This window comes from Nicotiana tomentosiformis, chromosome 12 (assembly GCF_000390325.3).
Source record: "Nicotiana tomentosiformis chromosome 12, ASM39032v3, whole genome shotgun sequence".
NCBI classification, from domain to species: Eukaryota; Viridiplantae; Streptophyta; class Magnoliopsida; order Solanales; family Solanaceae; genus Nicotiana; species Nicotiana tomentosiformis.
The window spans coordinates 114,105,843-114,116,904 of NC_090823.1; the positions used below are offsets into that span (position 1 = coordinate 114,105,843).

The 11,062-nt window shown below is 40.4% G+C and overlaps 1 protein-coding gene across 1 annotated transcript; it reads right to left on the minus strand.

The window, feature by feature from the left end:
- Positions 1-201: 201 nt before the first annotated feature.
- On the minus strand, positions 202-4,139 carry LOC104117019 (uncharacterized). Its single transcript, XM_009627997.4, has 7 exons — positions 3,708-4,139; positions 3,071-3,240; positions 2,871-2,973; positions 2,658-2,774; positions 1,019-1,189; positions 807-930; positions 202-720 (listed from the first exon to the last, which is right to left on the minus strand). The coding sequence occupies exons 1-7, from the start codon at positions 4,062-4,064 to the stop codon at positions 605-607; spliced, it is 1,158 nt and encodes a 385-aa protein (XP_009626292.1). The 5' UTR covers positions 4,065-4,139; the 3' UTR covers positions 202-604.
- Positions 4,140-11,062: the final 6,923 nt, after the last annotated feature.

The following is an 11,062-nucleotide window of genomic DNA, read 5'->3' on the forward strand; positions in this document are numbered from 1 at the left end:
TTCATAGAATTCAAGGGAAGAATTGGTGTCATGTGAATATTATAGGAGATTCATATTATGGAAAACTATCCTTCTTTAAATGCATATTGGATGGTGTTCTTATAGTTATAGTAGTTGTCGGAATTAAATCCGTATTAAACTGTTGGTCATCTTGTATTCTGGTGGCATGATAAACCTTAGGTTCTTCAACATTGTCCACTGTTAGCAACATGTTATGTAGTTTACTCATAAAAAGAAGCTGCTACTTTCCACCAGATAACAGAATAAGGTGCTACTTTCCACCAGAAATTAACAGAGGATCTTGTTTATATTTGAGATAAGAGCTACCTGTACCTTTTTATTTATCAAGTTTTGAGTATGGAGATACTGGTGCTACCGTTGCACGAGCTGCTTTATTACAGAACTTTGTTGGTGTTCTTATATTCAGTTACTCTGAAAAGCAGACACTTAAAATCAAAAATTCCCTCGCAAAACAAAGGTTTATTGTGAGCAAACCTTTTTCTGTTTTTGGATTTCAATCTTTATATGGTACCAAAATTTCTCCCTGGATCCTCTATCCAAGGAAAAGTCACGTAAGACGCCAAGTCTTCGTCATAGCTTGCTTTTAGGATAATGGGAAGACATAGGATTCTTGTTTCTCCTTTGGGTTCCCTTCTATAATTGATAAGGTTTTCTCATCCAAATCTATCACAGCTGTGCACAGTGTGTATAGCAATGGACCTGAAATGATGTTAGAGAGCATTCTTTCATTAAAATAGTAAGTATCCATATAGGAATGAATATGTGCAATATTTTTCATGAACTACCTGTCATGTAAATAGGATACTTCTCATTATTGCTATCCCCAAGAAGTGCTAAGAAATCACTTTTTGATTCCTTTGGCAAAGAAGATGCTCTTGTTTGCCTGCTCAAGGAGTTCTCATCTTGTGCCTTCGTTAGCAAAAATAGACAGAGGTTAAATTTCTATTAATCTGGTCCTTGGCTGTTTGTTGCATTATTGGAAGTAAGGTGTGGTTACCTGTTTAACTTGAAGATGCAGATACATGTTGGCATGGAAGAATGGAGTTTCTCCGATTTCATGAACTGAAATTCGATTTCTTGAAGCAGTTTCAACGTTCAAAATCCTCCGAGCTCTTGTGTCTATCAAGTTATAGCTGTGCCCTACTGAAGCTTCTGATGAATGGATCCTCTGAAATCGCATGACCAGTTACTATCTTGTGACATGTAAGAAAATGAACTTTGACCTAACTCAACCTTAATAGTTTAACTCAACGAAATGAGAATTGATCAAAAACATATAAGGAGACAAGTTCTAATTTACTAGTCCAATGTGTGACACATAACCCCCCGCCCCCCGCAACAGGATATTTCAAGCATGAACAACATATTATGGGATCTCAAGATTGGGTAAATCAAGAATTGAAATGAGGGTGCTTCAGCCATTGAAAATCTAGGCAGAACCTTCAAGTCCACCACTCTAATTGCAAAACTTCTGTACTAAGTATTGACAGTTCCTAGTTTTCCTGGATTCGCTATGCTTTTCAATTCTCACTCTAATGTCCTTTTGTACCTGAGCTATAACAAACTCTGTATTTACAAATGTTTTCCTAAACACTCTCCAATTCCTGGCCTGCCATGTATAGTATATCATGCCGCCCCAAATAGCAGCTACAACTTCCTTTTTGAACTGTTTCCTTCTGTTTTTCATCCATTGTAAACACTGTGTTGCATCCGCTTGTATTATATGTATTCCAGCCCAATGGCTCAGCGTAGTCCTCACTTCAGATATCCACTTGCAGCCAGCAAACAAATGCATGCTTGTTTCCTTCACTCCCTCATCACATAAGCAGCAGTCCTCATTATCTAGAGGTATGTGTAGTCTTTGCATTCTTTCCTTTGTAAGTAACCTATCTTGATAGGGTAGCCATACCAAAAATCTCTGTCGAGGCAGCATAATTGAGCTCCAAATTAAGTCAGCCTCTCTAAGTTTTGTGAGAGACCCCAGCATGTCCACATAACTGCAAGACATTGAGTATATACCTGATGGTGTCAGTCAATATTGGCCACCTTGATACCAGTCCAACATCCTTCCCTTTTAAGGAATTCAGCTTCTTCTAATACCAACAGCAATCTTGTGCTGGTGTATGCTGCCATATATCAACAGTCCCTTTCATATGCACCCATTTCACTCAAAGCACATCCTTCTTGGTTGCCAGTTGCCATAACAGCTTACCCACAGAGGCTATGTTCCATATCTTACAGCCCCTGATGTTCAATCCACCATATTTCTTAGGAGTACAAACTTTCTCCCAAGAGACTGGTACGTCTCACCAGCACCACCCCACAAATAATTCCTGCACTTCTTATCAACTTCTTTCAACACGCTCTGAAGCACCTTCGTAGAAGGTGGCCAAGGCTTTGGATATATGCTCTTAGTTTGTAAATGCATATGTTGGTTTGTTTATGGTAAAATCTTCACAGGTTTTACCAAAAAAGGAACTGGAATGAGTCAGGTTGCGATACTATGTTAAGAAAATGGACATTGGGCTTAATAACAGTCCAAGGCTATATTAGGCGACAACGGCTCATTCACTTAACCAATGCAAGACACTTAATAACTAGAATCAAAAGAGTAAAAAAGAAAATTTAGAGCTTACAGCCAGAGCATCCTCAATGCTATTTGCTTCAAGTAGGTCTCTGGACACGAAGTTTCTGCCAATGGCACCAGCTACTATCTCTTCCTCACATGGTGGTACTGAGTTCAAAGTAAATGCCTATAATCGATAACTCACGTATAAATACAGTGTGAACTAGATTATCAACGAATACTTGACAAGAAAATATATCGAAATATGCATATCAGTATATACCACTCCATGAATGTTAAATCCAAAGGCACAACTTGGAAGTTCTCCAGCATATGTGTAAGCAGTGAATGATGTTCCATTAGACAATGTCACCTTAACCAAATAACTGCAATACAAGGAAATTAGTCGCGCGAATTCCAAAAACACCAAGAACATAACAGGGATTAATTTCTTGCTGTAGAAAAGAAAAAGAGGTAGTTTACGTGTGTCCAACAAGAGCAACATTTGCATCCTCATTATGAGCAGCCATAGCCATGGAGTTGTTAGCAACAAGAATAGATGAACAATCAGCACTAATTTCATCTTCCTTGGGATTACTTTCTGTCTTTGGAATGAATGGCAGTATCTCTTTCCTAAAGTTCAATAGTAAAATCTGCACCGACCAAAAGAAAAGTAAAATAGTATCAGTTTGTTAATATAGTAGTTCATTCCAAAAAATTTACATATTTTTATATTTGAAAATAATTAATTTTACCCATTTTACTTGTAATAAATTTTTATAGCCACATAAATTTACATATTTAAGATCACAAGTTTTTTTTCCTTGAGTCGACGGTCTGCCGAAAATAGCCTCCTTTTTTTAGATGTAAGATTAAGGTCTGCGTGCCCACTACCCTCCCCAGATTTCACTTGTAATAATATACTAGCTTTGTTATTATTATTGTATTTAAGATCACAAGTGTTAAAAGTTTTACAGTCACGCAAATATTATGATATATTTAAGAACATGCGTTTTAGAAGTTTTACATGCCAATGTTATGACATGTTTAAGACCACAAATTAAAAGGAAGGAGTATCAGTTGGCTGTACATAAGAGGATTAGTATGAAAGTTACTTCACATTGAGAAAGGGGGCGCCACTTCCTTCAGCAATTCCTTTGAGTTCGTTCCAGTAATTGGGAAACTTGTTCTTGTTAGTTTGGGATAAAGTATGAATGAGTGGCTGGGAATTTGGGAGCTGAGCAAAAGGGAGGAGCTGGTTCTGAAGAATAAGGTCATTACATAATCTGCTGCGTATCTGTTTGGAGAATCTTTGGCCTATAAAGAAGCCAATTTGGAATGCATCTTCACAAGGGCCAAATTCATACATTTCTAACTTCTTGGTTTCCATAGCTGTGCTTCCCATGGTTAGTGTGTGTCTGTGTGTGTGACAAAGGACTAGTTTATGCTGATGGCGTCTTATCTTCAAGTCAATCATTTGCAAATACGAATTGTTTTTTCTAGACGCCTACTTTGACCCTTTTCATATTTGAAATAAGGACCACTTGTGGAAATTCTATGACCATGTCCAAGCATTTTTTGGGAAGTACCTGAGGATGCTGCAACAATAAATGGGAGAGTGTCACAATCCAATCAAAAAGAGGCTAATGGATAAAGGCACGAGCATGCATCTAGTCACAATTTCAAAACTAATCATAATTTAGCAACTTTTCAGATAAAGATAAAATTTGAATAAAAATACCCTTAAAATTAAGAAAAATTACAGCATAATATGTTGAAGTTTGAATTTATTATATATGAGATTTCAATATAATGTGCTGGAATTTCATAATGAGTGTTGGAATTCCAACATAATATGCTGAAAGTTTATACGCATGAATTCCATAATGTCCAGAATAAAATAATGGCTATTTTTCAATGACTTTGCAAATACTCACTTTTTCTCGATTACCAGTTCGAAAACTGGCTAGCCCATGCTATTTTTACCTAGTCATCTCATAAAGTTGGCTAAGCAAACAATGGGCTTTTACACATTAGTTCGGTCAGTCAAAACTAATTACAGCCCAATATACTGCCTATTATGTTGGGGAATAACTACACTCTTGTAGATTTCTTGCAAACAATGGCATAGGTTGGCAACGGCGCGTACTTGGAGGTGATAGCTTGGGGATGGGCCATGGTGAGGCCTCAAGTCACAGCCTATAAGCAGTTCGTCTATCCTTGTGCGACCCAGTAGCGATTACTGGCCTATCCTTGTGCTGCCCAGTAGCGAGCCGAGGCCCAACATGACATGCACTTGCATGCGCATGCCTCTGTCAGAAGGGCTTAGACAGACCACAACACTGACTTTTGGGCCCTAGAATGTCCCACAGCAACCTATAAATATGGACCAACGCGTCACAATTTGGAACCAGGCAACCAGGCCTCAAGCCATCAACACCGGAACACAGGGGCGAAGCTATGTTGGCGTTGATCACCCTTCGCCGAAAAATTATACTATGTATAAGGTAAAATATTACTTGTTATTGATTAAAAATAGACTTTGAATACCCTTGCATAGCCCACTGGCAAAGGGTATTCAAAATTCGAACACCCTTATTGAATTTCCTGACTTCGCCACTGCCGGAACACTCGAGAGTATACCAAGTCGAAAGTCCAGGTTCTATTCGCGGGAAATGGTACCTCCCGCCTCTTATTTCTCTTTCTCCCCTGTTAGTTATTTTGTTGTCATAGTAGTTCGAACTAGTCTAGTCATTTTAGTGGTGGGCATATAGTTACTATTTGTTCCTTTCGAGTTTGGACCTTTACTTGTCTGTGTTTGCATTTTTTTCTAGACTACCGTAGGTTTAACGACAATGGTTTGTAATGGTAGAGTAGGGTCATGTCCTTGGGGAGAGCGGGTGGAGGGACGGTGGTAGGGCAAGGGTCAGGGGGTGGGACGGGCCCCAAAGGGGGTAAGGGGAACAAGGGAGCCTGTAGGTTGAGAATTGGATCATGGAATATAGGGACGTTGATGAGTAAGTCTATAGAGCTGGCGAAGATTCTCCAGAAAAGGAAGGTTAATATAGCTTGTGTGCAGGATACTAGGTGGGTAGGATGGAAGGCGAAGAATGTAGACAAGTATAAATTATGGTATTCCGGAAGCGTGAAGGGCAAGAACAGAGTGAGTATTTTGGTAGATAGGGAGCTCAGAGAGTCAGTGGTAGAGGTTAGGCGGGTGGATAACAGATTGATGGCGATTAAGTTAGTAGTTGGAGGGAGCACTCTAAATGTCATTAGCACTTACGCGCTGTAAACGGGCTTGGACGAGGAGGTTAAAAGGCGCTTCTGGGAGGGGTTGGATGAGGTGGTGCGGGGTACTCTGCCTACAGAGAAGTTATTTATAAGAGGGGATTTCAATGGTCATATTGGGTCGTATGCTGGTGGCTATGGCGAGGTGCACGGTGGCTTCGACTTTGGGGATAGGAACGAATGAGGTATTTCACTGTTGGATTTCGCTAGAGCTTTTGAGTTGGTAATCGCGAACTCTAGTTTCCCGAAAAAGGAGGAGCATTTGATTACTTTTCGGAGTACGGTGGCTAAGACTCAAATTGATTATCTCATCCTCGGGAGGTGTGATAGGGGTTGTGCGAGGATTGTAAGGTGATCCCGAGTGAGAACCTCGTGACTCAACATAGGCTCCTGGTGATGGACGTCAGTATTGTGATAAAGAGGAAGAAGAGGTTTGTGTGGGGTAAACCGAGGATTAGGTGGGGAGTTTTGACCAAGGATAATGCGCAGGAGTTAGAGGGGCGGCTGAAAGCTATGTGATCCTGGAAGAGTGGCGGGGATACTAGCGCTATATGGACGGCGACGACAGACTGTATAAGGGAGGCGGCGAGAGCGGTGTTAGGGGTCTCGAAGGGTTACACCGAGACGACTAGTGGTGGAATGACATGGGCCAAGGTAAAGTGAAAGAAAAGAAAGCAGCGTCCCTTAAGTTAGTTGAGAGCACCGACGAGGAGCAGAGGAGAGCGAACATAGTAAGATATAAGGAAGCTAGGAAGGAAGCAAAATTAGTGGTCATGGAGGCTAAGACTGCTGTGTTTGGTCGGTAGTGTGAGGAACTGGGGGGAAAGGTGGAGACAAGAAGTTATTTCGGCTCGCCAAAGTGAGAGAGAGAGAGAGAGAGAGAGAGAGAGAGAGAGAGAGAGAGGAAGGCTCGTGACATGGATCAAGTGAGGTGCATCAAAGACGAGGAAGGTAGAGTATTGATGAAAGAGGCCCAAATTAAAAAAAAGATGGTAGACGTACTTCTATAAACTTGTGAATGAAGAGAGGGACGGTAGCATCGTGCTAGGAGAATTGGGGCACTCTGAGAGTCACTAAAACTTTAGGTACTGTAGGCATATTAAGGTTGAGTAGGTCGTGGGAGCTATGCGTAAGATGAGTAGGGTAAAGCGACCGGACTAGACGAGATTCCAGTAAATTTTGGAGGTATGTGGGTAGAGCGGGCTTAGAGTGGCTGACTAAGCTATTTAATGTACATCTTCAGGATGAAGAGGATGCCAGACGAGTGGATATGGAGTACGATGATTCCGCTATTCAAGAATAAAGGTGGTATCCAGAATTGTAACAACTGTAGGGGCATTAAGTTACTAAGTCATACCATAAAAGTTTAGGAGATGGTAGTGGAAGTGAGAGTAAGGAGGGCGGTGTCTATATCAGAAAACCAGTAGGGGTTCATGCCGGGCCGTTCTACTACGGAGGATATCCACCTTATCAAAAGGTTGGTGGAACAGTACAGGGATAGGAAGAGGATTTGCACATGGTGTTTTATTGACCTAGAGAAGGCGTATGACAAGGTCCGTATGGACGTTCATTGGAGATGCCTAGAGGTGAAAGGTGTGCCGGTAGCTTACATTAGGGAGATAAAGGATATGTATGATGGAACTAAGTCTCGGGTTAGAACTGTGGGAGGTGACTCAGAGCTTTTTCCGGTGGTTATGGGGTTACACCAAAGATCTACGGTCAACCCATTCTTATTTGCCCTGGCGATGGATGCACTAACACATCATATTCAGGGGGAGGTGCCATGGTGTATGTTATTCGCTGATGATATGGTTCTGATTGATGAGATACGAGGCGGCGTTAATAAGAGATTGGAGGTATGGAGGCAGGCCCTAGAGTCCAAAGGTTTCAAATTGAGTAGGACTAGGATGAAATATCTGGAGTGTAAGTTCAGCAGCGTGACGGGGGAAATGGATGTGGAAGTGAGGCTTCACTCACATGTCATTACCAAGAGAGATTTCAAATACCTTGGGTCAATTATCCAGGGAGATGGGGAGATCGACGACGATATCACGCACCGTATTAGGGTGGGTGGATAAAATGGAGGTTAGCGTCTGGAGTCCTGTGTGACAAGAATGTGCCACCGAGACTTAAAGGTAAGTTCTATAGAGCGTTGGTTAGACCGGCCATATTGTATGTGACTGAGTGTTGGCCAGTCAAGAATTCACATATCCAGAAGATGAAAGTAGCAGAAATGAGGATGTTGAGATGGATGTACGGGCAAACTAGGATGGATAATATTAGGAATGAAGATATTCAAGAGAGGGTGAGTGTTGCTCCCATGGACGACAAGATGTGGGAACCGAGGTTTAGATGGTTCGGGTATGTGCGGAGGAGAAACCTAGATGTTCCGGTTAGGAGGTGTGAGCGGTTGGCTTTGGCAGGTACGAGAAGAGGTAGAGGGTGGCCTAAAAAGTATTGGGTCAAGGTGATCGGGCAGAATATGGCGTGACTTCAGATTTTCGAGGACATGGCTCTTGATAAGAATGTGTGGAGGTCGAGCATTAGGGTTGTACATTAGGGGGTAGTCCAGCGTTTTTCCTCTTTGTACCGGTTAGTCTGATAGAGTTTTGTCTAGGACTGATAGCAGTTTATGTTGTTTTCACACTATTCTTTTATTTATTTATTTTTTGTTTTGCATAGTATTGTGTTATTGCCCTTCCACTTATTTGTTGTCTCTTACGATGCTGATATTATTTTTTTGGTTTCTTTTATTGTTAAAGATCTATTCTTTTGTTCTTTTCTGATATTATTATCTCTTTTGTTGAGCCGAGGGTCTTCCGGAAATAGCCTCTCTTCCCCTTCGGGGTAGGGGTAAGGTCTGCGTACACTATACCCTCCCCATACCCCACTAGTGGAATTCTCTCAACTTTTATTTTCACGACATTGACCTCAATTTTTTCATGCACATTACATTAACTTTTCTACCCAAATACAAGGAAGAAACACCATTATCTTATAGGTGTAGAATTTCTTCCGTAGAACTATGTCACCAACCAAAATCCATTATAGGCCGTGATGGCACCAAATATCGCTGTTAGGCAAACCAATACTTATTTTGATCATTTTATCATTTTTTAAATCAAACGTCTTTCTTGGGTAATGAGGTTAGTGCATCAAATTGCATCGTAGTTACGTACAGTTTCGTTAAAATAATAAGTGAAAGTGAATTAATATAAAATAATCCATAACAAATTCTAGAACATTCCCAAAACTCGGTGTCATAAGTACATGAACATTTACTAAGGAGTACAAAATAATACAACCTCTGTCCAGAATGTAAATAAGACAGGATAAAGTAACTGGTACGATGGAGATTCTGTGAGATGCGATACGTAGCCTGAAATGCAGCTCACCATAAAGTCTCCTCAGCAGCTGCGCCTGCGCTAAAATGACCACCAATTGAACCTGTCAGATCCTGCACATTTAGTGCAGAAGTGTAGCATGAGTACATAAATCAACACGTACCTAGTAAGTATCTAGCCTAACCCCGGAAAAGTAGTGACGCGGGGTCAACATCGACACTTACTAGAGGTCCAATAAGCAATATAATAAATTATAAGCAAGTATGAAGCACATATCAATGATGGGGTAAATCTGTCAATTACATAATCTTCTAAAAAATTCTTTTAAAGGGTATGATTTTCTCAGTCTTGTATTCTACCTCAATGGCTCAGATATATCAAGTGCCAGTATCAAACGGATAAGGAATACCATATAAAAGTCAAGGCATCAGTGGAAGAATAATCTCGTGAACATTCGGACTGCCAGCGATATAACGCACGATTATGCCGAGGTCGTTTGGCCCGATTTAGAATACTATGTACAATACCGAGAGTCGAGCGGCATGAACCATAGATGCATCTATTATACTGCTGAGGCGTTCGGACCACTCCACAAGAAAGGAAGAAACTTATCGAATTACGAGTCACATGCTTACAACACAGATACAGGTGCATAATAATAAATATACCGCTTTATGTTTATCAAATATCTTGGCAACAACTCAAGGTGATAAAGCTCGGCCTAATATATTTATATGTTTCTAAATCAATTTCAGTTATAATTTCAATTAATTAAGCTAGCAAAATGAGTCCAAACAATTCAAATATTACATGATAAAGTACTAAGTCTACCCGAAAATAAATATGCTTTAGCTACGTACGGACTCTCGCCACATTATGCGCACGTAGCACCCACAACTAGTAGCACATAATAATTACATCACCTAGGGGGTAATTTTCCCCTCAAAAGGTTAGACATGAGACTTACCTCGCTCTGAAGTTCCATAACCGGCTCCAATGCCTCTCTAATACCTCAACTCCAAGCCAAACATTCCGAAACTAGTCAAACAACGTGCAAGTCAATCAAAATATACTCCAATGCTTATAATTAATCAATTTATAATAATTTCTAACTCCGCTTGAAAAGTCCATAAAGTCAACCCTCGGGCCCACATACTCGGATTTCGAAAATTATTGAAAATAAATATTACCCATAACTCATATGGTTTATATCCAAAAAATTATCCAATTTTGTCCATGAATCGACCCTCAAATAAAGTATTTACCATTTCTCAACGTTGGGGTTCAAAATCCCAATTTCTACAATTCAAATACGGATAAATATAATAACTAACAGAAATAATCATGAATAAATATAAAAATAAAGGTCAGATATTTACCCCCTTGTTGAGACAAGAATAACGCCGTGAAAATCACCTCAAACGGAGCTCTAGAACTCAAGATATGCCCAAACTACTATAATTCTCGGTTTAAAACACTACCCATATGATTTTTCTTCATCGCCTTCGCGGGAGACCTTCACGTTCTCGAAGAGCAATTTTTTGCGTTGACCAGTCAACCCAAAAATCCTTCTTCATGTTAGCGGAACATCTCTCGCGTTCGCGAAGAACAAAATTTCGCACCAGAAAGTCAGAAACCAACAATTTTGTCTGATACGAAAATGGGCACAACTCTCTCATACGTTATTAGAATTCGATGATTCTTGTTGATATGGCTCCGTAATTATGGTACGGATCTAATGGTTTAATGCAATCACAAATCAAAGGTCGTTTGCTCAATATAGTGCCCTTTATTCCCAAAGAAACAACATCGAAACATCAAATAAGAGCGCGACACAACC